Raw genomic sequence first — 25458 nt, 5'->3', positions numbered from 1 at the left:
TGCTGGTTTTGGAATCTGCATTTTGAATCCTCAGACTTAATGAGGCCAAAATTAATGTTAGTTTATTAATGTGATAACCCTGCTAATTATTTTCACCTGTTGGTCAGTCCACATTGTCCTCATAATCCAGTTTTTCTTTTGTCTTTTCTCCAGACATCTTTTGATATTATGACGACATTATCTCTACTTTTAAGATTAGGCTTCAAACTTTCCTTTTTGCTAAAGCATAGGGCTGCATCAGGTGACCCTGAATCCTCCCTTAGTTATGCTGCAGTAGGTGTAGGCTGCTGCGGGATTCCCATAATGCATTGAGTATTTCTTCTTCACTCACTATGTGTTAATAGACCTCTCTATATTGAATCATATCTGTTATTAACCTCTGTCTCTCTTCCACAGCATGTCTTTATCCTGTCTTCCTTTTCTCACCCCAACCGGTCGCAGCAGATGGCCCCGCCCCTCCCTGAGCCTGGTTCTGCCGGAGGTTTCTTCCTGTTAAAAGGGAGTTTTTCCTTCCCACTGTCGCCAAAGTGCTTGCTCATAGGGGGTCGGTGGTCTACCTTACAATATAAAGCGCCTTGAGGCAACCGTTGTTGTGATTTGGCGCTGTATAAATAAAACTGAATTGAATTGAATATTCTTTTTAATTCTTCTACTTTTCTGAACTATATTAATTTCTGGATTTCTGTTGTGCTCCAAACTATGCTTTTAGACTTTGTATTTACCTCAAAAAAGTCTATGTTCATTTTTGGTTTGTCTACAATGGGATCCTGTTCAAACCCCAAATTATTCTCACAACATTCTTCAAGTTGAAACTTTAATGGGACAGAAATGATATATCAACCAATCAACTGATGGAAAAATAATTTTTATGCTATTTTATTTTATGCTTTTTTAAAAAGCATAATAATGATTATTTGCAGCATAAAACAAGCCATTGAATCCAGCACCGCTGTGATTAGGGTTTCTTGATTAACGTGCACGTTTTAGCATTGATAGTTTCCCTGTGCAGACAGCGAGCAGGGAGTTAAGTGAACCGTTCAGTCTGATCCATGACTCCAGTCCATATTTTCCACTCTTCACTCTCTGCTGGGGTGATTACGCTCTGCTTACTCCAACTTCGACCCTGCGACACTCACACACAAACTCTCAGACACACACACGCACATACACACTTAGCGGTCCAGCATGGAGGTGCCTGCTCCGAGCAGCTAACTTTGAGCAGCTGGAGCGCCATGTCTTGCTGAATGGAGTACCTGTGGACTGACAGCATCGCATTAGACTTACATTAGCAGCCTGCTCTACCATGGAGTTTGGAAAAGTTTGGTCCAGATATCAGAGGACGCTGCTGGTCACCATGATGATGTTCAAACTGGGTGAGCTCCCAACTTTGAGTTTTTGATTTTTTTTCGTCTTGAATGTATAAAATCACAATAACTTCCACAGTTACATCAAAGCGAACCAAAATGTAGCACGAAGAAGAAAATCTTATAAAGCTGCCCTTTTATCATAAGAAAATAGTTTATCATAAGTTATTTTACAACAGCAGGATGACTCTATGCAGACACATACATGTACCTATTCTCGTCAGTGCATAAATAAATAAACATGCAGAGCACTGCTGACTTAACAGGACATAACAATGTATTTAATTTATCACCAGACCGGAAAATACTGGTATCATCAACAAAAAGTATATATTTAAAGTTGTCTAATGAATTACAAATATGATTTACATTTATTGGTTAGTATTGAATCCTGTTCTATCCAAACGTTGTGATCTATAATTGTGGAGCTCTACATATTGTTTCCTGTTATTAAAATAACTTTGCACTTAACACTGGGCCCGGAACTTTAACAAGTGTATCATTCACATGTTATTCGAGTAAGAACCTTTAGACATATTTAAGTTCATCCACGGGTGAAGTTTTTTGCGTGTGTGTCTAAAGTGTTTGTTTATGTGCTCACATACATCACCCAAACTCTACCTCAACCCGTCTGAGATTAGGGTTGGGGCCATTTTATTATAAAACGTTTGAACATTTACAACATTTAAATGGAAAGTCAAACGGCAAACATTGCTGTGCAAAAATTAGTGTATGAGACTTAATGTGAAAGGTAATATCTCGTATTTTACAAAAAACTCGTATTTAATATGTGGACAAAACAGAACACTAACACTAGACTTATGTTGTTGTGCTTATGTATAAAAACTGAAACTAACAGGACACACTGTGAAAGTAAGTTTGTTGTTTAAAGGTAAAGGATATTACAGATACAGATATAGGCTACTACATATTGTATAACAAATGTATACATATTGGTGCCAAATTAAAGGACACCTGCAGTGAGGGATTTGGGATATGATTTGAATCCACTTTTTCATTAGAGGCAAGTGTTACTATGAAAAAGATCAAATGTACTTAATGAACATGGAAATGGCACCAAGTTACAAAGTTTTTTTAGTTTTTTCTTTTGTGTTTTTTTGTGTGCTAAAAACTACAAGCAGAAAAAATATCTTTTAACAGGAGGTTAAGCACAGTCATTTCTTTACTTACATTATACTGTGCTCATGAGTTAACAAGATTAACTCGAATGAGCATATGCTTCAACCTCCTGAATCCATACTCTATCAGAGAACTAACTGATATAACAGGATTTAAGTAGGTGTACTTATGGCTCCTAAATGTGTGCAGGGTGTGTCTGGGTGTGTATTGTTGGGGGGGGTCAAAACCTTATGAAACCCTGTTGACCTATTTTTCCCGCAACCTTCATTTGTGTGAAATGTCTGAAGCTCATTTAAACTGTGGTAGAACGGCGGCATGGATTGGCTGTGGGTGGCATTGTTAAACATCACCATGGTAACGAGCTGAGCGTCCGGCTGCACTGCTGCACAGCTTTTTTGTCTCGGCTTTGAATGGAGGGGGTGATGGGTATTAAGGAGCATGGCAAGAGATCTGGCACGCAACAAGTTTTAAAGAAGAAGGCAGGCGAGAACAGACAGAGGAGACAGGGAGATGGTGGAGAGATGAACATGAGGATGACAGAGACTGTAAAACTGTAAGAGTTCACATGAAAGTAAAAGTATTTAGAAAAAGTTTTAAAAAATGAGCACATTTGAAAACATCTCAAAAAGCTGAACAACATAGAGTTTGTTCACAAATATATTACTGTTACCTTTAAAACAAATTTGGTATTTTTAGGAAATGGGGAAAAATACAAAACCAACATGTCCTAAAACTCATCCATTGGTCTCTTAAGTGCTGTCTTCTCCAGATGATGAACACAATGGAGACAAGTGCATTTGTCAGAGCTATTCCCGGCTATAGGACAAGAGCTGTGTCTAATTCCAAAAGAATTTGTGAAATGTGGATAGAAAACTGGTGACTAAAAATATGAAAAACATGGGGGTTAAGGATGTACTTTTTAAAGGTCTGTGAAGAGCTAGCTGACAAATTGACTCCCCAGAAAAAAATTGGAGTTGGTGTAGCTTATACGAAGAAACAAATTTCCCTCCAGACCAGACACAAATAGTGAGTTTAAAGTGACATGGCCTCTAAAGTAACTCATGGAGGAGACAAAAGAATGTATGTCTGTGACTAGCTGAGTCAGAGAAGATTTGTGCTTTTTTTGTATAAAGTAAAGCAGCCACCTGCTGTGGGGCATTAGGAGCCCAGTCTCTTCTGGTGATTCAATAAAATTCCTCTGAGCTCAACTCGTGCGTTAGCCAGGGGCTTCCCTTTATCTGTGATTCACAGTGCTGCTGTTTCCTCAGCCCTGCAGCAGTACTCTCTGTTGACTTTGTGGTGCTGTTGCCGTGAATCAGGCTAAACACATTTCGACTGCCTTTTACATCTGGGAAGAGTGAAACCAAATTTGATTTTCTAGCAACACACCTCTGTCTACTTCCTTTGTAATGCACCCATCTGTGCACAAATGTGTAGTCACCTATTTGTGAGAACTATTTGAGTCACTTAACTCTAGTTTTGCTGTTTTTAGTAAGTTAGTGAAATAACTTTAGAAATCTGTTTTTTAATGCCAACATTTCATTCGGTTAGAACTGGCAAATTTATAACATTACCAACTCTCTCCTTGGTAATGTTATAACTGAACTGAAGCAGCTTCTCGGATGAGAGGTGAAACGTCTTCAAGCAACTCAAAGAAGTCCAGACGCTTTTCTTTCCAAGCTCCTTAGACTACGATGACCTGGATGACTGAGAACCTTCACAGACAACTCTCTCCTTGATTACTGGTTGACCATCATCACTCTTCAGGAGCAGGTGTTGTGGGGAGGAAAGCTGATCATTATCTCCACTCCTCCAATAAAGGGGCTTCCTCATTAGGGTCTGGGGGTTGTTTCCACCTGGGCAAGTATCAACTGTGTTAGCCGGTTGGTCTTGTTAAGTGGGAAGATATGTATGTGAATCATATTCAGTAACACTAAAAATTGTTCTAATGAACACAAAACAAAAATAACATTTGTTTGGGTGATATTGACCCACTCAAAATCACCATGGCTACCCTTAATGAGGATCATCCTGAACCAACCCTTGTGTCCAAGGTTGTTACGGATATAGTTTCTTAGCTCCAGGATTTCCCAATTTCCCCCTCATTATTCTCGCTATTTTATAATAATGCATACATTTTTTTACCTGTTCCCTTTTTTATATATTTGTTTCCCCTATTTGTTTACTAGTACTATTCTTGATATTATTACTTATTTTCCTTTTTCTTCTCCCCCTCTTCTTCTTTTTCTTCTTATCATCATTAATAGCGGTGGGATTATATCATTATTATTAGTAATAATATCATTATTAGTTATATTCATTCAACTTAGGGTGAAAAATTAAGTTGATTTTTGAAGCTGGATTTCTATTCGATTCAATGTAATAAAACTGAATTTTATTTATATCAAATTACCAAATTACAACAGTCACATCAATGCACTTTTTGTAAGGGAAAGACCAATAATGCAATAATACAGAGAAATCCCCAACAATCACATAAACCCCTCGGAGGAAGCACTTGGTAACAATGGAAATCTCTGGCAGTTTACTTCAAATAAACCATTCCTTTGCAGATGGTTCAAGCTAATTGATACAATTCACCAGTTCCCTTTGACACATTGAGCATTTGTCTAAAATACATCTAAAAAGTAGATAAAATGATAAAATAAAAACGAGTAAATATGTAGGTAACACCTACCCATTGTTTTTGTTTTAAACAAAATGTATTGGTATCTTTTTGGCTGCGAATCGGTTGTGGTCGAACGTCTTGACAGTTAAATTTTTTCCCCAGTATGATAGTGGGCATGCTGGTGCACTGGATGGCACTAGTGCCTCATAGAAAGAAGTGTCTTATATCAGATCCTCTTTCCAGGACTGTTGCAGAAAAAAAGATATTCTTTTACTTTTCGACCAAATTTAGCGGTTAAAGGATTTCTTTTTCTGCACATTTTCAACTTCTTTTGACAACTTTTTGTTATGTGGGACAAAGTTTGAAAAATCCTATTCTAATTAGCATTTAAGACATCAGGAATGTGTTTGTTTTCTTTATAATATCTTGAATTATGCACATTTAGAAAAACCCCAGATTTGCTTCAGATAATTAATAACTCTCTACTTCAGGCAACAACTAAATGCTTTATAATGCAAAACATTCTTTTTCATGTCCTTCAGTGTGGATTTTGTCCATACCACAGCATTATTCATCCAAATAGTGATGAGACAAAATCTTCTGTTTTGGTATTACCTGATCACAGGTGATAATATGATACTGCTGGATAGAGCGGAAAAGAGGGTAGGAGTTTCTTCGACTGGTTCAGGTCATGTTTACATGAGAGGCACTACTTCATGTCACTTTATAACTATGAATTTGAGAAAAGCCAACATGTGGAATTCCTCAAGAGACACACTAAAATTATTTGTATTTTACTACAAAAAAAGTATTTTGTGAGCTCATTGCTCAATGTTTTAGAGCTCAGAGTTAAAGTATGGTTTAGGTTCAGTGTTAGGAAATCTGTGAATACAAATCAAATGAAAATCTGACTATTATCTGAAAGAGGGATAAAAAACAAGAGCATTACACTGAGTCAATATCCTTCTTCTCATTAAAGGGAATGGTCATGGTCTATGTTAAAGTGAAGACTCCCTAAAGAGACATGCTGAGGTCTCTGGAGAGCGTCGGCAGTTTGACATCACTCTACCTGCTAACAGTCCACGTCTCTGCTTAGTGTTATTGTTGGATCGAGAGCCTGGTACCAGTCAGTGTCAGGGATCGACCCTGTGCAGCCGTGATCTATGATGTGTTCTGTGATGGCAAGGGGGTTGATGGGCTGTGTGTGTAGGAGGAGCTGTTATCATCTCCCTGGAATGTGTGAGGGGTTGACGGAGTTTGGATGGAGTGAGGACAGCAGTTGTCCCTGTTTGCCCACTTCTACAGTGCTGATGAGAATTATAGCCAGTGCAGGTTAAAGCCCACAGTTCTGATGGAGTTCAGCTTTCTATACTAGTCTGGGGTGGGGGTTGGAGGGAGTGAGCCGGATGGAGGTTAAAAAAAGAAAGCTAGAAAAATGATGATGCAAGAGAGACTACACAAAGTAATATCTGGCTTGCTGCATTTCTGTCATTGTTCTGGATCTGGTGACCCAGTGTTCATGTGTTTTTGAGTTTTTGTTAATATTTCTTGGTTTTGTATAGGTTAGTTTTTTGTGCTGATGTTAGTGTTTAATCTTCAGGTTTTGGACTGTGTTAATTGGGTTTAAAAGGATTTTCCAAGTTAGATTAGATTCTCTGAGTGGTTTATGTTTTTATTGTACGTTTGGTGTTCTTGTTACATCGTTTAGTTTCTTGCTCTTAATAATCACAACTCTCCTCCTGTGGTTAGTCTCTCAAGATTCGGTGTTCCCCATCCCCATCCTCTCGTTATCCTACCTGTGTATTTAAGTCCTCAGTCTCCCTCTATTTGTTGTCACGAGCTCCGAATTAGCTGTGGGTTCTGCTCTGGTCATGTATACCAATGTATGGTTGTAGTTCCAGCTCACCTTTTCTTTAGTGTTGTTTAGTTTTCATGTATTTTACTTTTAGCTTGTTTTTCTTGCAACAACATAACTTGTGTCACAGTCGCAGGCCATTATCAGTTGTAATCACTTGATTAGATATACCTCATAAACACCCTCCTGTCCCCATTAAACAGGAGGCTGTCTAACTAATCAGAATTAGAGATAAAATATTACAGCATCTATAGTTTAATAGCTGCTGTGGTGGCTTCTACACCTGTAATAGTAAGAATGACAATACTACTACTACTAATAATAATATTAAGTTAATAATAACAACAACAGCTTTGCAGCTGGTCCAAAATGCCGCAGCACGTCTCTTGACCGGCACTAGAAAGTATGATTCTATCACCCCTGTTCTGGCCAGCTTACATTGGCTTCCTATTAAATATCGAATTGATTTTAAAATTTTATTGTTTACCTATAAAATCCTAAACAATATGGCACCTGACTACCTAGCTGATCTCCTCTGTCTGTATAGCCCTAAGAGAGCACTAAGATCATCGGGCCAGCTGCTCTTAGTGCAACCTAGGTCTCGGCTGAAGACCAGAGGAGACCGTCCCTTTGCCATTGCCGCACCCAGGTTATGGAATACTCTTCATCTTCATATTCGCGCATCAGATTCCATTCAGTCTTTTAAATCACGTCTAAAAACGTATTTGTTTAACCTGGCATTCAAGGCTAATTAGGGTAATTTACATCTGGCTGGGTAATTATTTTATATTTTATTTATTTTATTTATATCTGTAATTTATATTTTATATTGTGATTTTTATCTGTATCATGATTTTACTGGAAAGCACTTTGGTGTACTTCGGTCTTTAAAATGTGCTATATAAATAAAATTTGATTGACTGATTGATTGAACAACAACAACAACAATAATAATAATAATAATGATAATAATCTTCATCATCATCATCTATAGTAGATGATTCTCTGCTAGACAAATATAATATATTATAGACACTTATTGGATGTGGTGGATTTCCTTTATCTGATTTCCTTAATTGCATTTGTAAATAAATCAATCATGTTTTAGATGCTGCTGAAATGTGTTGCGCTTTGTATTATTCATACAGCCTACCTACATTTTTACATACTGTCATCAGGACAATTAACTAGCTTTGTCTATGAACTCTGAATAATGTCCTTTAACCATTTGTGTTGCTAAAGAGTGCACAAACATTTAACTGATCTAGTTGGCTAGTAGTGCACATTGCTGCTTATAATGAACACTGAACAGCAAAAGGTCAACTCAAGTGTTTTCCTGACTAATATGTCTTTGGACTGTGGGGTGAAGCCAGAGTACCCAGAGAGGACTCATGCAGACACGGGAATAACAAACTCCACACAGACAGGCTTCAGCCAGATGGTAGATTTGAACCCAGGACCTTCTTGCTGTGAGGGACTGTAGTGCTAACCACCTTGCTGCCTGTAAACAGTATAAGAAATATATAAATATTTTGTAACTTTCAGATATTCAAGTTAAGTTTTATTATTTTCTTAGATTGAATTTTTTAAAAAAAATTCAAACTCAAAAGGCTCACTTTAGACACTCAAATATGAAGACTATGATTCTTTGTTTTTTAAGAGTCTCCATGTTGGATTATCGGCCTCCCTTTAACACTAGCATTGTAGTCTGTCTACTCCTTCACTACAGCCATCAATCTTCAGTCTCATTCTCTTTTCCTCCTGTTTCCAGTCATTATAAATGTGATTATTCATATTTTGGTCATAAATGAGCATGCTGGGGCTTACTATCAACTACGAAATTAAAACAGAGGAAACAAACAATGCAGCACTTCTCAGATATGGAAAGCAGAAAGGTGGTGGATGGAGACGTGAGACACTCATGTGAGGAGGAAGTAAGAGCAGATAAAGAAGGTGATAGCAAATGCATGTGAAAGGAACTGGGGGTGTTAAAGTGGATACAGTGGGAAATGAGGACTGTAGGTGTTGCAGGGAAGATATAAACAGATTGTTACTGGGAGGTTGTTAGCAGTGGTACACAGTGCCTGCCATTTTATTGGGGTGATTTTATTCAAAACACCTTACAGTAATTCCATAAATTTGTGAGTGTAGATGTCTGTAGTGAAAATCCAACAATTGTTAGGAGAGCAAGGCGTCACAATAGGCTTTCTTGACATACAGGTGTTTCTTCTGCCTTAGGGGCGATAAAGAGTAATTTTACAGCTAGACCGAAACTTTGGAAGAGCCTATTATAATGCAAGGTTCAATATATAATCTATAAAATGACTTCTTGTTCAGTGCAGTCGGGGTATTTTGTTGCAGTTCCCACATTTGTTCTTATCATTGCTATACAGGCTGAGGTTAAATAAACATCTCTGCAGGATGCTTCATACATTTGGAGATGGGGTGACATCAAACCTCTCCTAGTCTCATTTACACCTCAAAGGTAAATCCTCCCTTTCAGCTACACGTACAGCAAATGTAGAATGATCAGTTAACCTGACAAACATTTCCATGCTCCAGTAAATGATCTGTGTGGTATTTATCACAATTATCTATAGTTTTATCAGATAAATTCAAATAAATTATAGACAAAATTACACACAAAATATACATAAATAAACTGCTACTAATTTTCACTGATTTTAGAGGAATATGTGAACAACATCTTTCATAGTTTTTGTAAAGTTTCAAAATGGTTACTAAATACTGTGTCCTGTGGACATCCATTATATTGACTAGTGTTTATAATACGTGTTAATATAACAGGGGCCTCGATAAATCACAGCACTGTGAAACTGGAGACAGTTCTTAGTTAGTTAGTTCTTCTCACTTTGCTTTAGCTACTGATGGTAAATGTTGCAGTTTGGTTTAAAGTGATGAACTGGGACAAACACTGGTCTCACTAATGCCATGACGTACAACACTAACAAAGACCTTTATATGTTTGAGTTGTAAGCAAATTTGACTAAACAGCCCTTCTAAGAGCTGAGTTAGTGAAGAAACCTCTATCACAAAGTGACAGTAAAGAAATATGATTTTATGTGTTCTTAACAGGAAGTTTGTCTTTCATTTCCAGGCCTGCTGTGTACAGCAGCAGAAGATGCATGCTTATCATCTCCTTGCAACAACGGCAGCACTTGTCTCGACCACTTTGGCGACTACGTGTGCCTTTGCTCCAAAGAACCAGTGTGGTATACAGGTAAAAACTGTGAGGACCTGTATGATGCCTGCATCGATGCAACTTGCAGCAATTGTACAAGCAAACGTGGAACTGGCAAGTACACCTGCCTCTGCCCGGATGGTTTCGCAGGACTCAATTGCACCCAGGGTGTTGATGAATGTCAGAGTAACCCCTGCCAGGGTAATAAGTCCCACTGTGTCGATGGAGTCAATGGCTATTCTTGCCACTGTCCAATTGGTTTTGGTGGTGAGGACTGCCAGGATAATGTGACCAAATGTTCAGAGGAAACATGCCAGAATGGTGGCACCTGTATAGACATCCCTGACACTGGGCACCTGTGCCAGTGTGCTGCAGGATACCAGGGGACAAACTGTGAGGAGAACATAGACGAGTGCCAGTCGGAGCCCTGCCAGAATGGAGCCATCTGTAAAGATGGAGTGAATGCATACCAGTGTTTCTGTGTGCCAGGATTTCAAGGCTCCCGCTGTGATTTGGACATCAACGAGTGTGCCTCCCGACCCTGTCAAAACAATGGCACGTGTTGGGATGAGGTAGATCACTACAGGTGTGACTGTGCTCCAGGCTATAAAGGTGAGCAGATATTTGAAGAACGTCAGGTTTGCAACAGGCAGAGCTTTTGAAAGGAGAAGCATAGTCCAGGAGCTTCATGTGAACATATTTTAAATTTACAGCTTTAACTGGCTGTCCTAGGATTATATTACTTTCCCAAATAAAAGTCCAATAAAATTTAATTACATTTATTTTGGGTCATTTAACAGTAGCAGTGTAGGAAATTAAGTAGTCTGTAAATTTATATATATTTCTGTGCCAGCTGTAATTCTTGTCTTATTGTAATCATACCCATTTAAATAACTTTTGTCACTCCCAACAAACATGTAGGTGTAACATAGACCAGGAACTGTTTAATAATTGTGTCAGATGGGACTCAAATTCTGGTCTTCTTTTTGAAAGTCATGCAGTTATACCTCCTACCACTGGCAAAATAGCACTATGGAGCACTACCCTGTATATCAGAAAATTACACTAAATGAATACCTGATATGTTGAAATATAACCAAACATGAAAGGTTGGGAATGAGAACAAGTTGCTGTAGACAGCAGGAAATGATCAGATTTCAGATTATTTATTTATTCCAGCAGGATTTGCTCCAAGCTTATCGCTCAACAAAAATAAGCTATATTTAAATTGGTAAGTCATCCGTAAACATTCCTCAATAACCTACAAAAGGATGCTGGGGTAGATGGGCTGGTAGAAATACCAAGCAGTGGTACAGGGTAGCTGCAGTATTGAGACTGCAGAGCTAAAAAGAGCTTAATTGGGAGGGTATATTTTGGAATATGATGTAAAGAGAACAAGACATCTCATTGTGTATATCACAGTGTAACACAGTGTGTTTGACTGAATCAGTTAGCAGGCATTGTTTAGTTTAATGTAGTTTCGAGATCTCGAAACTCTACAAATTAATTCCGGTGAGTAACCCAGAGCTGTACAGCCATCCTCAAACTGCTGGTCCTACATCTGGTTAGTCGTTTCCAATTGGTAAAATGTGATCATTGTGGACATCTATGACAATGCATTGCCAAATCTCATGCCCTGGCCCTCTGCCATCCCGGCTGTGTCCTCTGCAGGGATTAACTGTGAGGTGGAGATCGATGAGTGTGAGGTTCGTCCCTGTCAAAATGGCGCCACCTGCCGAGATCATGTTGCCATGTACTCGTGTGAGTGCGTGGCTGGGTTCCAGGGGCAAGACTGCGAAGTCGACATTGATGAATGTGCCAGCTGGCCCTGTCTAAATAAAGGAAAATGCATAGATGGTGTGAACAGGTAGTATTTCTTTCAATATACTGAATATACTCTGGATGTCACTAATGTGCTGCTGTTTCCCTAAACTTAAACTTGAGTCATATCTCCATACTAGAATGATTAGAGTTGGGGGTGGGGGGTGTCCCTGACATGCCTAATTTTTCTACAATTTAACCCTCTACAAAATAGTTTACTGTGCAAATGACAAAAATAAAAACAAAGCAAATTGTTTTGCTATTTTGATATGTAGTGATATGTTCTGTAGCGAAATAATTATTCATTTTTTTTGTAAACTGACAACATTTTCTACTGTTGAAATTTGAGATTGATATTCAATACTGTGAAGGTAAATGGCACAGCTGCCAGTGATTTGATTATTTGATTCCATCACCTGTGTCTGAAGATAAAAACATATGTAGTACAAACATGTAGTTCATAAAAGTGGTAGTACATCAAATAAAATGAACCATTTCTGCACAGTGTGGACATTCATCAGTGCAACAACACAACTCATAATGCTCATAATCACGGTAATCAAACCTTATAATTTAGCAGGATAAAGGTAATAACCAGAATATTTAATAGTCAGGTGGACTGAAAAACAGAAGATAATTGGTGTTAGGAAGAGACTAATATATGTTAACATAAAGGTCTTTGGCCTGGGAAGGCCACTGAGTCAGTCTGTGTTGTGTCTGCCCAGGACTGTACGGCAGACATTAAAGTTGATCAAGGACAGGAATTAATCCTCTTACTGTCTGTCATGGTCATAGTCATCAGACAGCTGTAGGTGCTGTGAATACATGGGACAGTAAAACGTCTTTTAACAGCATGGAGTGAAGAAGACAAAGGATCTAGTAGTTTCACATTATAAGCATCAGTTTGTAAATCTGACACTGAGTCAGAATCAAATGAGTAAACATCAATTAGAAAAAAAAATAGAAAATGTGTTATATAAGTTAATTGATTTTCTGATGAGTTTCTGCTTTACTGGCCTGCACTCAAGTTGCTTTTAACATTTCAGAAACTCATGTATTATTTTAAGGGGGCTTACAGCAGCGAAATGATTTTGTCAGTGTAATAAAAGAAGGAGTTTTACATTCTTTTTACAGCTGAAAAAAGTGGATTTATAAGAAATCAAGTCAGTGGTTTTGATACTACTACTCTTTGATCTGTCTGCATTTGTAATATTAATCAAATATAATTATTATAAATTACAAAACAAAACATTGTTACCTTTTGGATAGTTTTTTGTAAAAAAAATAAATAAATAAAAAAATCAAAACATTGATTCATTGTTTCAGCTTGTCACATGTTAGCACTTTATTAATTCTTTTTCAAAATTTCACTGACATTTGTGTTTTGTGTACAATGTTGAGATCAAGTGGAGATAACAAGACACTTGGAGCCCAGTGGGATGTTTTCATCTTAAAATGCACTCTATCTCAACCAGCTACAACAATGCAACAGTGATCTAATATATACTATGATAGACATGCTCAATCAGTCTAAGACTGCCTATCTTGTCTCATTTAGCTATGTCTGTGACTGTGAGGGGACAGGCTTTGTAGGCGACTACTGTGAAGAGGATATTCCTGAATGTGCTTCTGACCCCTGCCAGAATGGAGCCACGTGTTTGGAGGGGACCAATCAGTACAAGTGCCTCTGTTGGCCAGGTTCGTTGTGGTTCAACTTTAAGGCTAGTATAAACCAACTCTCACCGTGGTTTAGGGCCTGTGTTTTATAACTACTCACCAAAAATGCTAAAAATTGGAAAAAAAAATAGAGCCATGTAAGCTGCGGGGTTTCCCATGCATAAATCAAACTGAACAAAGGAGTTGAGGACTCTTGAGTCTGAGGAAGTGAAGGGGCCTAAAGAGCAGAGCTACCATTCAAAAGCAGGGAAATTCTTTAAAGCAGGAGGACGTTTTCACAAACAAAGATGCAGACGCGTATGTTGAAGATGAGAAAAGCTAAGCTCATCCTGTACTTGTTTAGCAGGTGTCTCTGATTCTGATTAATTTACACTAATTTAAAGCCTTTTAAAAATCACGTGAATTATAAAAAAAAGCTGTGCCCGCATCATTTGAAGGTCAAGCTATCCAATGAACTGTTTTTTCTACCAGGCTGTAAACATGCTTTTTAATGCTGTTGTGTTGGATGTATCGTATCAGCTTCTGAACAACAAATTCAGAGATTATTTCTAACTTTGCATTGCTCAGCACACTTAAAACACTGACATGCTTGCACAGTTTTCTGCTTTGATTGCTTAGGAAACAATCAATCCCATATCTAATGGAAGAAGGTTAAAATAGAAGCAATATCCTACTGAAAAAGGAAACATTAACTCTGTGTAGTAACTAAAGAACTACCTTTAGAAAAGTCAAAAGCCGAGGGACTTGAATATTTTACTGAAATATTTATTTTGGTTACATTTGGTCCTCCTCAGAAAGTATTTTTTAATATATTTAATATTTGAATATTTAATATTTTGCAGTTATTGTAGGACTAAGGCAATATAGCATAATGTTCTCACGACCATGTAAGTATGTTGACAGACACTGAATATTATTATAAGAATAAGTATATAATGTATTTGTGTTTATGTCCTAATGTCTGTGCGACCAGGTTACGAGGGAGACAACTGCCAGGTGGATATAGATGAGTGTGAGCAGCACCCCTGTCACAATGGTGGCAAGTGTTTTCAACGCTCAGATGTCGTGAACTACAGAAAGCTTCCTGAACTCAGCACTGCTGACTTCAGCTATGATGTGGCCGCTGGCTTCATCTGTCATTGTCTGCCAGGATTCATTGGTAAACCAGACTTACGGCAAAAACCACTTGAGTTTCTCTGTATGTTGCCTCATTGATGTGAAGGTGACATGGATATAAATATCACTGATATAATCTTCTTGCAGGAGACGACTGCTCTGTTAATGTGGATGAGTGTGAGTCTGCTCCATGTCAGCACAGAGGAAGCTGCCAAGATCTCGTCAACTCTTATCAGTGTGTCTGTCGAGATGGCTTTACAGGTAGGAGAAACCTCTTATCAGCTATTTAATTTTACCCCCTAACAAGTTGTGTTTTCTGTTCTCTTCCTTCAGTGTCACAAAGTAGAGGCTGTTATATAGTCTGTCAGGACAGATGATATAGAATCAGTCCAAATGATTCTGTGCTCAGGAAAAACAAATGTTAGCTTTGTGTAATCTGTTAGTTAGCCTCTCCTGGTGTCACAGTGGTGAAGTGTGTGCTTGAGCCCTGCCTGCACTAAAATATCACTGTTGGCTGGACCAGAAACAACAGTATCTCTTTAAAAAACTATTTTCTTTTAAATATTTCTGCGTTTTTTTTAACCTCATGGTCCTTGTTTGTGTGACAACAGAAATTTGAACTAAACAGTTCAAACTGAACATTTTCATTAGGAGTCAGTGTAGATGGATTACCTAAGAATCTTCAATGCCAAACAAAAGTGCTTTCAAACTACTGAAAACAAGCGGACCCACATAAAACCCACATCAAACGCTAATATTGAGGCCCAGAAATCTGGCCTGGAAGTGATGAGTCCAGCCAAAGGCTCTCATCAAGAAAATTGGAGCCTATTTCCTAACAAAAGACAGTAGAGGAAAGGAGTGGATGAGAGGGAACATGATATAGAGAAGCATAGCAGAAAACAACAAAGCCAATAGAAGGTGCCATATGCCAGGCGTTCATCTTAGGCATTAAATGTGGGTCTCTTAAGAAATTTGTCAGGAGGGAGGGGGGATTACAGCAAAGCTGCTTAGTAGCCTAATTAAAGTCCAATGAATAAAGGACAATAAACAAGGACCTTATCCAAATGATACATATGTCATGTCATTTTCCTTGCACCCATTCTTTTTTGGTACTTGGTGTGTGGGTTTTCCATGGTTCTTGCAACACTTAATTGATGTTCTTTTGGTTCTTCTGTGAATTTAGACTCTTCCTTCTTTTGAACTGGGATGCTAGATCATCTGTTGAAGGACTTCTTATTTTTATTGTGGTTGAAAATAGCTCTTCATGACTGTGGCTGAAATAATGGTCCATCCTATACTTGTTCCCAGCATGTCAAGTACTGCTATTTTGTCAAAGCCCCTGGTATCTCAGACGGTATCCTGGGTGGCTGTGGCTCAGAAGGTAGAGCAGGGCGTCTACTAATTGGATCTCCTTGGGCAAGATACTGAACTCCAAATTGCTCCTGATGTGTTCATTGGAGTGTGAATGTTGGCTAGAAAGCACTTACATAGATGAATGAGACATGTATAAAGCTCTTTGAGTGCTTAGGTAGAAAAGTGCTATATAAATACCGTTCTTTTTTGCAAGTTAAGAGATTCAAGACTTTAACTGATGAATCATTCTTTTCAAATCTTTAGAAATTATAGGAGAAAATGTTGATATAGAGAAATTTTTATAGATTTAAAAAGCTTAGAAATTTAAAAATCAAATAACTGTTAAATGACAAAGATTTAGGAATAAAATAATTGTTACATATCACATTAATCTGACCACCGCTCCTGTTTTTACTGGTGCAGTGTTCAAAACTATAGTTACTGCAGTGGGTGGTTTTTCGATCAGCTCTACATTATGCTGCGAGTGTCATCAATCCAGGTTTCAGTAAGAAGCATGCCCAGTTCACTGCTACTAATGATTTTGCTGTGGAGAGGGTCTTTGGGTTCTTGCTAAACAAAATGAAATATAGATATATATTGTATATGTTATTATATAGTCCAGTGCTTTTCAAACCTGGCCCACACACCTTAAACACTGAACATGCAGCACCTCCTGCTGGCTCTTTCCAGGAAGTACTTGCCACTAGTGAGTAACTACAAACCAGCTCATGGAGCAAGGAGGGGACTGCAGCACAGCATTCCTGTTGTCATACACTGACAGGAGCCAGCTGGAGGCTGGGAGCTAATCGCTTTGATAGTGCTGAGCTGCAGATAGGAGTAGGAGTATAGGGTGTGAGTGAGGAAGGAGGAGGAGGAAGAAGGGAGGGAAGGAGGAATTCACAGACTGATGGAGGAGGGAGAAAAAAGGCAGAAGAAAAGGTGGGCAGGGCTGGTGTAATCACTTCTGCCTGTCTGCCTGGTACAGAGTAGAGAAGAGGAGGCACCTCTGGTTTATGTGTGTGTGTGTGTTTGTTAGAGAGAGAGAGGGACTTGGTTATGTCACTTCACTCATCCAGTGTGAGCAGTGTGTTGTCCATTGCCTCAGTGGGTCATGGAAGAAAGGAGGTTGATGCTGTTGCTGCTGTGCTGCTGTGGGCCGTGGTGGGTAACAGGTATGATGCAGCACTCTTTCATTACATAGAAGAGATTTGCATAGAGTTGCAAGGTTTTTATGAGAGCGGCACATTGGCAGACTGAAGGAACAGCTTTAGGACACCTCAGGTTTAGAGTATTTTAGAGGACTAGGTTAATGCAAGTTGACTGCTGCTGTTGAGAGTTAATGTTGAACAGAGTTTGAGAAGGCGCTGACCACCGATCACACAGATAGACTTTATTTCCAATACAGAGGGTGTGTGTCGTACACGGCTAACAAATGCAATATTTAATGGTTCAGTTGATGCAGTCAACAAGACAGTCACTAAGTTAACTGTGTTAGGGAGATTGAAGATCCTATTGTTGTCTAATTGTTAAATTAACAGCTATTTCCTCAGGTCATTTCCTCATCTGTAAATCGCACTAGAAAGCTCATCCCTTGTCTTCATCTACATGTGTGCTTCACTGACTTGATATCTAAGAGATTTAAGTCATGTTGTAGTAAAAATCTGATCCATGTGAATGCATTTTTAGCATGGGAAAGTTGGACAAGTGTTGCTGGAGTAAGCTGCAGTAGTTGACACTAAATGTCAGTGTTTCCTCATGCAGGTGTACACTGTGAAGTAGACATCAACGAGTGTGACAGTAATCCCTGCAAGAACGGCGCCACCTGCGAAGACGCTGCCAATTCCTACAGGTGTCACTGCCCTGTGCTGGAGCCTGGCCATGAGCCCTGGGGGGGGCGAGACTGCGACGTCAGGCTCGTTGGCTGCCGGCAGCACCAGTGCCAGCACGAAGCAGGCTGCGTCCCTGTTTTGATCAAGAATAGTGAACACAGCTACACCTGTGTGTGTCCTGCTGGCTGGACAGGAGATCACTGCAATACCTCCACCACCTTCTCCTTCAACTCAGAGGGCTACGTCCATATGCAGTTGCCTGTTTTCAAGAACAAGACAAAGCCAAATGTTCTACACATGCAGCTTCGATTCAGGAGTACTCTTCCTGACATGGTGCTCTACTACCGGGGCACCGTGGAGAACTTTGTCTCTCTCGAGCTTGTCAAAGGCTCCCTCCTAGCAAAGGTAAAATCAGGGAAGGTACTGTGGGCCAATTTCCCAGGCCCAGTCAATGATGGAGAATGGCACACAGTAACCATGACCATGGACGAGAGATTGGTTCTGGCTGTAAAAGGACCCAGCTGTGAGGAAGGATGCCAGGTAAAGAATGAGGGTCGAAACCATCTGATCTTCCTCCAATCCAGCTCCTTCCAGCAGCTGCATATAGGAGGGGCACCACAGAAATATGTGGGCAACTTGTCCAATGGAAAGGCATTCATTGGCTGTATGGAAGACTTTCAAGTTGACTATAAGCTGCTGCTGCCTCAAGATCTCATCAGGGAGGAGAATATGGGCTTGGAACTGGGATGTACCAAACAAGACTGGTGTGGTGATGACCCATGCATGCAGCGTGGACAGTGTGTGGATATGTGGGTCGGTGCTAGCTGTCAGTGCCATCGACCGTACTATGGAGAAAACTGTGAAAAAGGTATGAGTAAACATCTCACCTCTCCTTTGACACAAAACAATCGGTTCTCTGGATAAATGAACAGAACAGGGAAGAACTTCTTAGGTTTAGTAACTCAACACACACAATCTAAGGTGTCTTAGGGTTACGGTTAGATTCACATCTCTCCCTTTATTTGGAAATTTTACCTATTGAGTATAACTAAATGGAAATCTTACTGTGAACTGCGAGGTCACAAAAACAGACTTGATTCAAATGTTACATCTTCTTCTGCTTTTTTTTGGCTGCGACTAAAACTCAATCTTAACACAACACCATCTGTAAACATGGTTTGATCTAGTGGATGTTAAGAAGTTACAAGTAACAGCTTTAATGCTAACTGCATCTTAGTCAACAGCCATAAGTTAAAAGAAGCAAATATTCCAGTCAAACCAAAAGCACTGAAAAGTGACTCCAGGGTTATATTAAGCAAAATCCCCTCTTGCCAGCTAGGAGTAATAGCCACCAAAACTAGAATTGCAAGAGGCAAAATACAAACTAATGATTGATAACGGCAAAGCAAGTTTTTTTGTTGAGTTTTCTTTTGCACCTTTCAGTAAAACTCAGCAAAATGTTTTATTACACAATGGATTCCTTTTAAATGATAACATCTGTTAAAATCTCTGTTAAAAATGTTAAAGTCCAGGCCACGACACAATTAATGAGTCTTCAAAATGGTTTCTCATTGCAGTGGTGGAATAGTAAAGCTGGGTATTGTTCAAATTAGGTTCTGTTTGAGGTGATTGTTGTTGTTGTTTATACTATAGAAATAAAATAAAATGGAATTGTATGAAATTGTTTCAAAAATACCGAGTACAGAATATAAAGTAATAAAATATTATGTATTCACAAAGCAGAAAATGACCCAAAATGCATTAGTTAAAAACTGAGTAACACCTTTTTATTGCAGTTGTGGTTACTGCATAACTTGGCATTAATTTAAAGTAGTTTAGCCAATTATTTTTAGTTTTTGAATTAAAGAAAGTACTGTTTGTTTAGCATCTTATATGATATATCACACAAATAATCATAATGAAATTAGAATATCATAAAGAAAGAATGTAATAGTAAATGCTACTGATGCTACTGAAAAGCTAACTAACCACCCTCTGCAATCAGCCTAAGCAATTAGCCTGATTCATACATGTAACAGTGCTTGTCATTTGTTTAGTACTTAAAATCTTAATATGAAAAAAAAAACTAATACATTTAAATAATAAATATAATAAAATCTAATAGTGCATGAGATAAAATACTAAAACTCTGTCCTTCTTCCCCCTACTTCAGAGTACCCTTCCTGGACCTTTGGACATGAAAACAGCACCAGCTATTCTATGTTCAACATATCAGAAACTCACGGTGACAACTTTACCATTTCGTTTTTTATGCGCTCCCTCAAACACAATGGCATGCTCCTGCAGTTTCATCGAGAAGGAGATGCGTACCTGACCATCTACCTGAAAGAAGGCACTGTTGCTATTTACAGTCCTCACACCACGCTTCTCTCAGAAGCGAGATCAGTTACTGATGGGAAAAATAATTTGGTGATTGTAAAGGTACATTGTGGCCATGTGGTTTTTCCCAAAGCGGGCAATAATCGTGCCTTAGGAAATGTGAGTGTAGAAGCCGGGGATGTGGCATATGTTGGAGGGCTCCCTGCAGGCAAGAGCACGAATGCCTGGGGTGGAAACTTCAAGGGCTGTCTGCAGGACATTCGACTGGATCACAAGCATCTGGTTGCTGAAGGTTATCCAGAGGAGACGGAGGTTTACCAGGCAAGCACCGAGGATAACCTGCTGCCAGGATGCCAAAGTGATGATACATGCAAGGTAAAGAATGTGGTGCATCCCTGTTTAATTTCTCATGATTTATAGTTTTATTTATAATTATTTATTATGGTGATGGATTGGTAAGCACAGTCGCCTCACAGTGAGGTTTCTTGTTTAGGAAAACCTTTATGATGATATATCTATCTATCTATCTATCTATCTATCTATCTATCTATCTATCTATCTATCTATCTATCTATATATATTAGGGGTGCAACGATACACAAAATTCACGGTTCGGTTCGGTTCGATACTTTGGTGTCACGGTTCAATATTTTTTTGATACAAAAAAATGTTCATGCCTTTTTAATTTGTCATTTATTAAAATTATAAATATATATTTTAACTCAAAAGTACAGTTTTTAAATTTAATGTTGCTGAAACAACAAAATAATTTAAAAAATAAATCTATCTGATCGAGAAATCACTCATCTTTGGAAAAGAGAGTTTATTACAGAGAAATGGCTCTTTCCAAAATAAAAGCTATATTATACCCTTCTTCTGGGGTATATTCTCAGCAGCATATTAAACATATCAGGTCCCCATAAGGAGAATCATGTGCTGACGGCTGTCTAAATGACGCGGGTAAAGTTTGTAGCATGCGTGCTTGTTGTTTTTGTCTGCTTCCACTTGTCTTTGCACTAGGATGATGTCAGCGTAAATGTGCAGTCATATTCATTGTGTTCCCACTAATGCTGTCAGCGTTAATCTCGTTAAAATGACGTTAACGCCATAACGCGGCAAATCTCCGTTAACGAGTTACCGCGGATCGCCCCGTGCGTGGGGCTGGACGGTGTCAACACGTTAACATGCTAACTGCGCTAACACACTAGTTCCCACCAATTGAGCATTGCGTGGCACATCCGACATACTGTTTTACTTTTGTCCAAGACGCGCTTACCATCAGGGTCATGCTTCACATGAAAACCAAGATAGTTCCAAACGCCAGATCTGAATGAGGGTGGGGGAGGTTCAATTGCCATGTTGCAACGAGCTTAACTTCTGTCTTGCTAGCTTGTGCTGCGCTCAGTGGATCTGCACTCGACGGTGCAGCCTAGGCGGAGTAGTCGAACGCAGATCCACTGAGCGCTCAACACAGACAGCATCGTCAGAAGAAAAGTTGATAAAATAAATAAAAAATTTTGTATTGTTCGATACATATGCGTACTGAACCGAAAGCACTGTATCGAACGGTTCAATATCGATACGAGTATTGTTGCACCCCTAATATATATGTATATATATATATTTTTTATTTTTTATTTTTTACAGACACATGCTGCAAAGTTGATTTATGAGAAAATATATGGCTCTTTTATCTCATGGCAATTGCAGGACTGTCTAATAGCTTGGTTGTGATAACCCTATTATCATTGATCTGGTTGAGAATCCCGTTGATCTTTAAGTTAGCGCTCAATCCTCTTTGTAGCCTTAACCTATGCGGTCGCATCAGGTGGGAGATTTTACAAGCAATGTTCTAATCCATCCATCTGTGTTTGTCTGTACACAGGATGAACCGTGTTTCAATGGTGGACAGTGTCAGGTAACCTGGAATGACTTCAGATGCAACTGCTCCACTAACTACCGGGGTCAACTATGTGAGATTCGCTTGTGGTGCGTCGAAAAGCCCTGCCCTGAGGGAGTGCGCTGCTTGGAGCTACAGGATGGTTATGAGTGTGAGTAATCCCTTAGCAGTGATTTTTCAAACCAGAGAGATTCAGGTCAGGTTTATTTGTTTTTGCTCTTTTTCTTTCAAATCAGGAATCTTTTATTAAAGTTTTTAACATTAGATTTTTAGGAACACATCTCATGGGATCCTCCTTATCGACGAAGAGACTCGATGACCTTAACAGTTCTGTAGCAGGTGCAGAAAGATTATGTTGCATCATATTGAAGTAGTTTATATGGCTTTTACTCTGTAGCAGCATTGAAGTGGCACAGAGAGCAACACGAGACATAAAATGGTTCTACAGAATCTACAGGGTGGGCCATTTATATGGATACACCGTAATAACATGGGAATGGTTGGTGATATTAAAGTCCTGTTTGTGGCACATTAGTATATGTGAGGGGGCAAACTCCTCAAGATGGGTGGTGACCATGGTGGCCATTTAGAAGTCGGCCATCTTGGATACAACTTTTTTTTTTTTTCAATAGGAAGAGGGCCATGTGACACATCAAACTTATTGGTAATGTCACAAGAAAAACAATGGTGTGCTTGGTTTCAACGTAACTTTATTCTTTCATGAGTTATTTACAAGTTTCTGACCACTTATAAAATTTGTTCAATGTGCTGCCCGTTGTGTTGGATTGTCAATGCAACCCTCTTCTCCCACTCTTCACACACTGATAGCAACACCGCAGGAGAAATGCCAGCACAGGCATCCAGTATCCGTAGTTTCAGGTGCTGCACATCTCGTATCTTCACACCATAGACAATTGCCTTCAGATGACCCCAAAGATAAAAGTCTAAGGGGGTCGGATCGGGAGACCTTGGGGGCCATTCAACTGGCCCACGACGACCAATCCACTTTCCAGGAAACTGTTCATCTAGGAATGCTTGGAACTGGCACCCATAAAGTGGTGGTCCACCATCTTGCTGGAAAAACTCAGGGAACGTGCCAGCTTCAGTGCATAAAGAGGGAAACACATCATCATGTAACAATTTCAAATATCCAGTGGCCTTGAGGTTTCCATTGATGAAGAATGGACCCACTATCATTGTACCCCATATACCACACCAAACCATCACTTTTGTTGTTCCAACATTCTTGGAGGGATCCATCCAATGTGGGTTAGTGTCAGACCAATAGCGGTGGTTTTGTTTGTTAACTTCACCATTCACATAAAAGTTTGCCTCATCACTGTTATCTTGTGCGTGAACTGAGGGTCCTGTTCCAATTTTTGTTTTGCCCATTCTGCAAATTCTGTACGCCGATCTGGGTCATCCTCGTTGAGATGCTGCAGTAGCTGGAGTTTGTAAGGGTGCCATTTGTGAGTAGCTAATATCTGCCGAAGGGATGTTCAACTAATGCCACTCTCCAGTGACATGCGGCGAGTGGTACGCTGTGGGCTGGGCGATATGACCCAAAATTCATATCTCGATATTTTTTTAGCTGGATGGCGATATAAGATATATATCTCGATATTTTTTTTAAAGCCATAAAGTAAGAACAAAAAGAGAGTTCTTAGTCAAAGCTGTGTCCCAGATGTCACACAGGCACTTTTATTAACATACAGCGTAGATGTACATGAAAAAATTACTCAAAAATAAATTATGGTAAATGGCCCGTATTTGTATAGCGCTTTTACTAGTCCCGCCTAGGGACCCCAAAGCGCTTTACACATCCAGTCATCCACCCATTCACACACTGGTGGAGGAAAGCTACAGTTGTAGCCACAGCTGCCCTGGGGCAGGCTGACAGAAGCGAGGCTGCCATATCGCGCCATTGGACCTTCTGGCCAACACCAGTAGGTGAAGTGTCGTGCCCAAGGACACAACGACCGAGACTGTCCGAGCCGGGGCTCGAACCAGCAACCTTCCGATTACAAGGCGAACTCCCAACTCTTGAGCCACGATCGCCCTTATGAGCATTTATTAAATAATAATGCTCCATAAATAAAAGAAAACAATGTTGTTTGCATGCATAACAAAAAGCTCACAATTGTACAGTCAAAATGTAAACTAACAGACGCTGAGCATAATAACAAAGACAGATTTCACAGCTGCTCTGTTCCCAACTTCTACTGCATGACTGACAGCATTGAGTTTGAAATCCGCTTCGTAACCATGTCTCTTAACAGGTGCCATTTATGGTCCTTATACACACACAGTACGGTAATATTACGTTGACGCACAGTACGTATTACTCCACGAGGCTCCTCTGTAGCCATAATGCTCCGACAATCCATCAAGCGGTGCAGCTTCGTAGCTTACCAAAGTCGTACTAAAACATTTTTTGACGTATTGCTGAGCGCTGTGTATCAATTAAAATCGGTTCGCGGTCATCAAGCGCAACCAGAATTCATACATAAGGGGCGCTGTCAACTTTTGAGAAAATGAAAGGATTTCAGGCCGTGCAGCCCCTGTGGGCTGCATAGCATTAGTGTGGTTAGCTCATTAGCTCGTTAACACGTTGACGGCGCCCAGCCCCACGCAGGGGGCGATGCGCAGTAACATGTTAACGGAGATTTGCCATGCCCATCTTGTCGCTGCCTGCAGGTGGGGGAGGAGGGGGAGTTGTGTTCAGTGAAGGAGAGAGGCGAGGCCGAGTAACGTTGCATAGAGACAAAAGTGGACGAAAGAGAGGCAAACTTGTGGCTCCACAAGTCTAATTAGTATAATTATAACCAGTGTTGGGTAAGTTACTTTAAATTAGTAACTTAGTTACATTACTAGTTACTTCCATCAAAAGTAACTCAGTTACTTCAAGTTACTCGTTACTTTAAAAGTAACTAGTTACTAGGGAAAGTAACTTTGGTTTTACTCAGACTTCTCTTGTTAATGTGTTGCTTCCGTAACTGGATACCCAGCAAGATTGCCAGTCTTCTAGCTTGCTTACTTGCCACAAGTGCACTGTGCCACCTACCAACAGAAAGGAAAAAATAATGTGCACATTTCCACGAGAGAAATCCCACGCCTGGACCATCGTCGACTGCCGCCATGATTCTAGCCTACGTCACAGCGTCATGTGCGCTTTTTACATCCAACACAAAAACTGCAATCGTGGTGCTTTTGATTGTACTCAGAACTCAGA

At 39.6% G+C, this 25458-nt stretch overlaps 1 protein-coding gene across 1 annotated transcript in view; it reads left to right on the top strand.

Moving 5' to 3' along the window:
• The first annotated feature begins 1132 nt into the window (after positions 1–1132).
• LOC116325055 (protein crumbs homolog 1-like) overlaps positions 1133–25458 on the top strand; it is a 35204-nt gene continuing 10878 nt past the window's right edge. The window contains exons 1-9 of the mRNA XM_039620887.1: positions 1133–1373; positions 10107–10802; positions 11862–12057; positions 13570–13709; positions 14662–14847; positions 14952–15065; positions 17919–18854; positions 20160–20701; positions 22212–22377. Of these exons, the coding sequence (XP_039476821.1) occupies positions 1304–1373; positions 10107–10802; positions 11862–12057; positions 13570–13709; positions 14662–14847; positions 14952–15065; positions 17919–18854; positions 20160–20701; positions 22212–22377 (3046 nt within the window). The 5' untranslated portion in view covers positions 1133–1303. The remainder of the gene's footprint in view (positions 1374–10106; positions 10803–11861; positions 12058–13569; positions 13710–14661; positions 14848–14951; positions 15066–17918; positions 18855–20159; positions 20702–22211; positions 22378–25458) is intronic.

The sequence above is a fragment of the Oreochromis aureus genome, linkage group 12, assembly GCF_013358895.1.
Source record: "Oreochromis aureus strain Israel breed Guangdong linkage group 12, ZZ_aureus, whole genome shotgun sequence".
Taxonomy (NCBI): Eukaryota; Metazoa; Chordata; class Actinopteri; order Cichliformes; family Cichlidae; genus Oreochromis; species Oreochromis aureus.
This window is presented reverse-complemented; position numbering and strand designations above follow the sequence as displayed.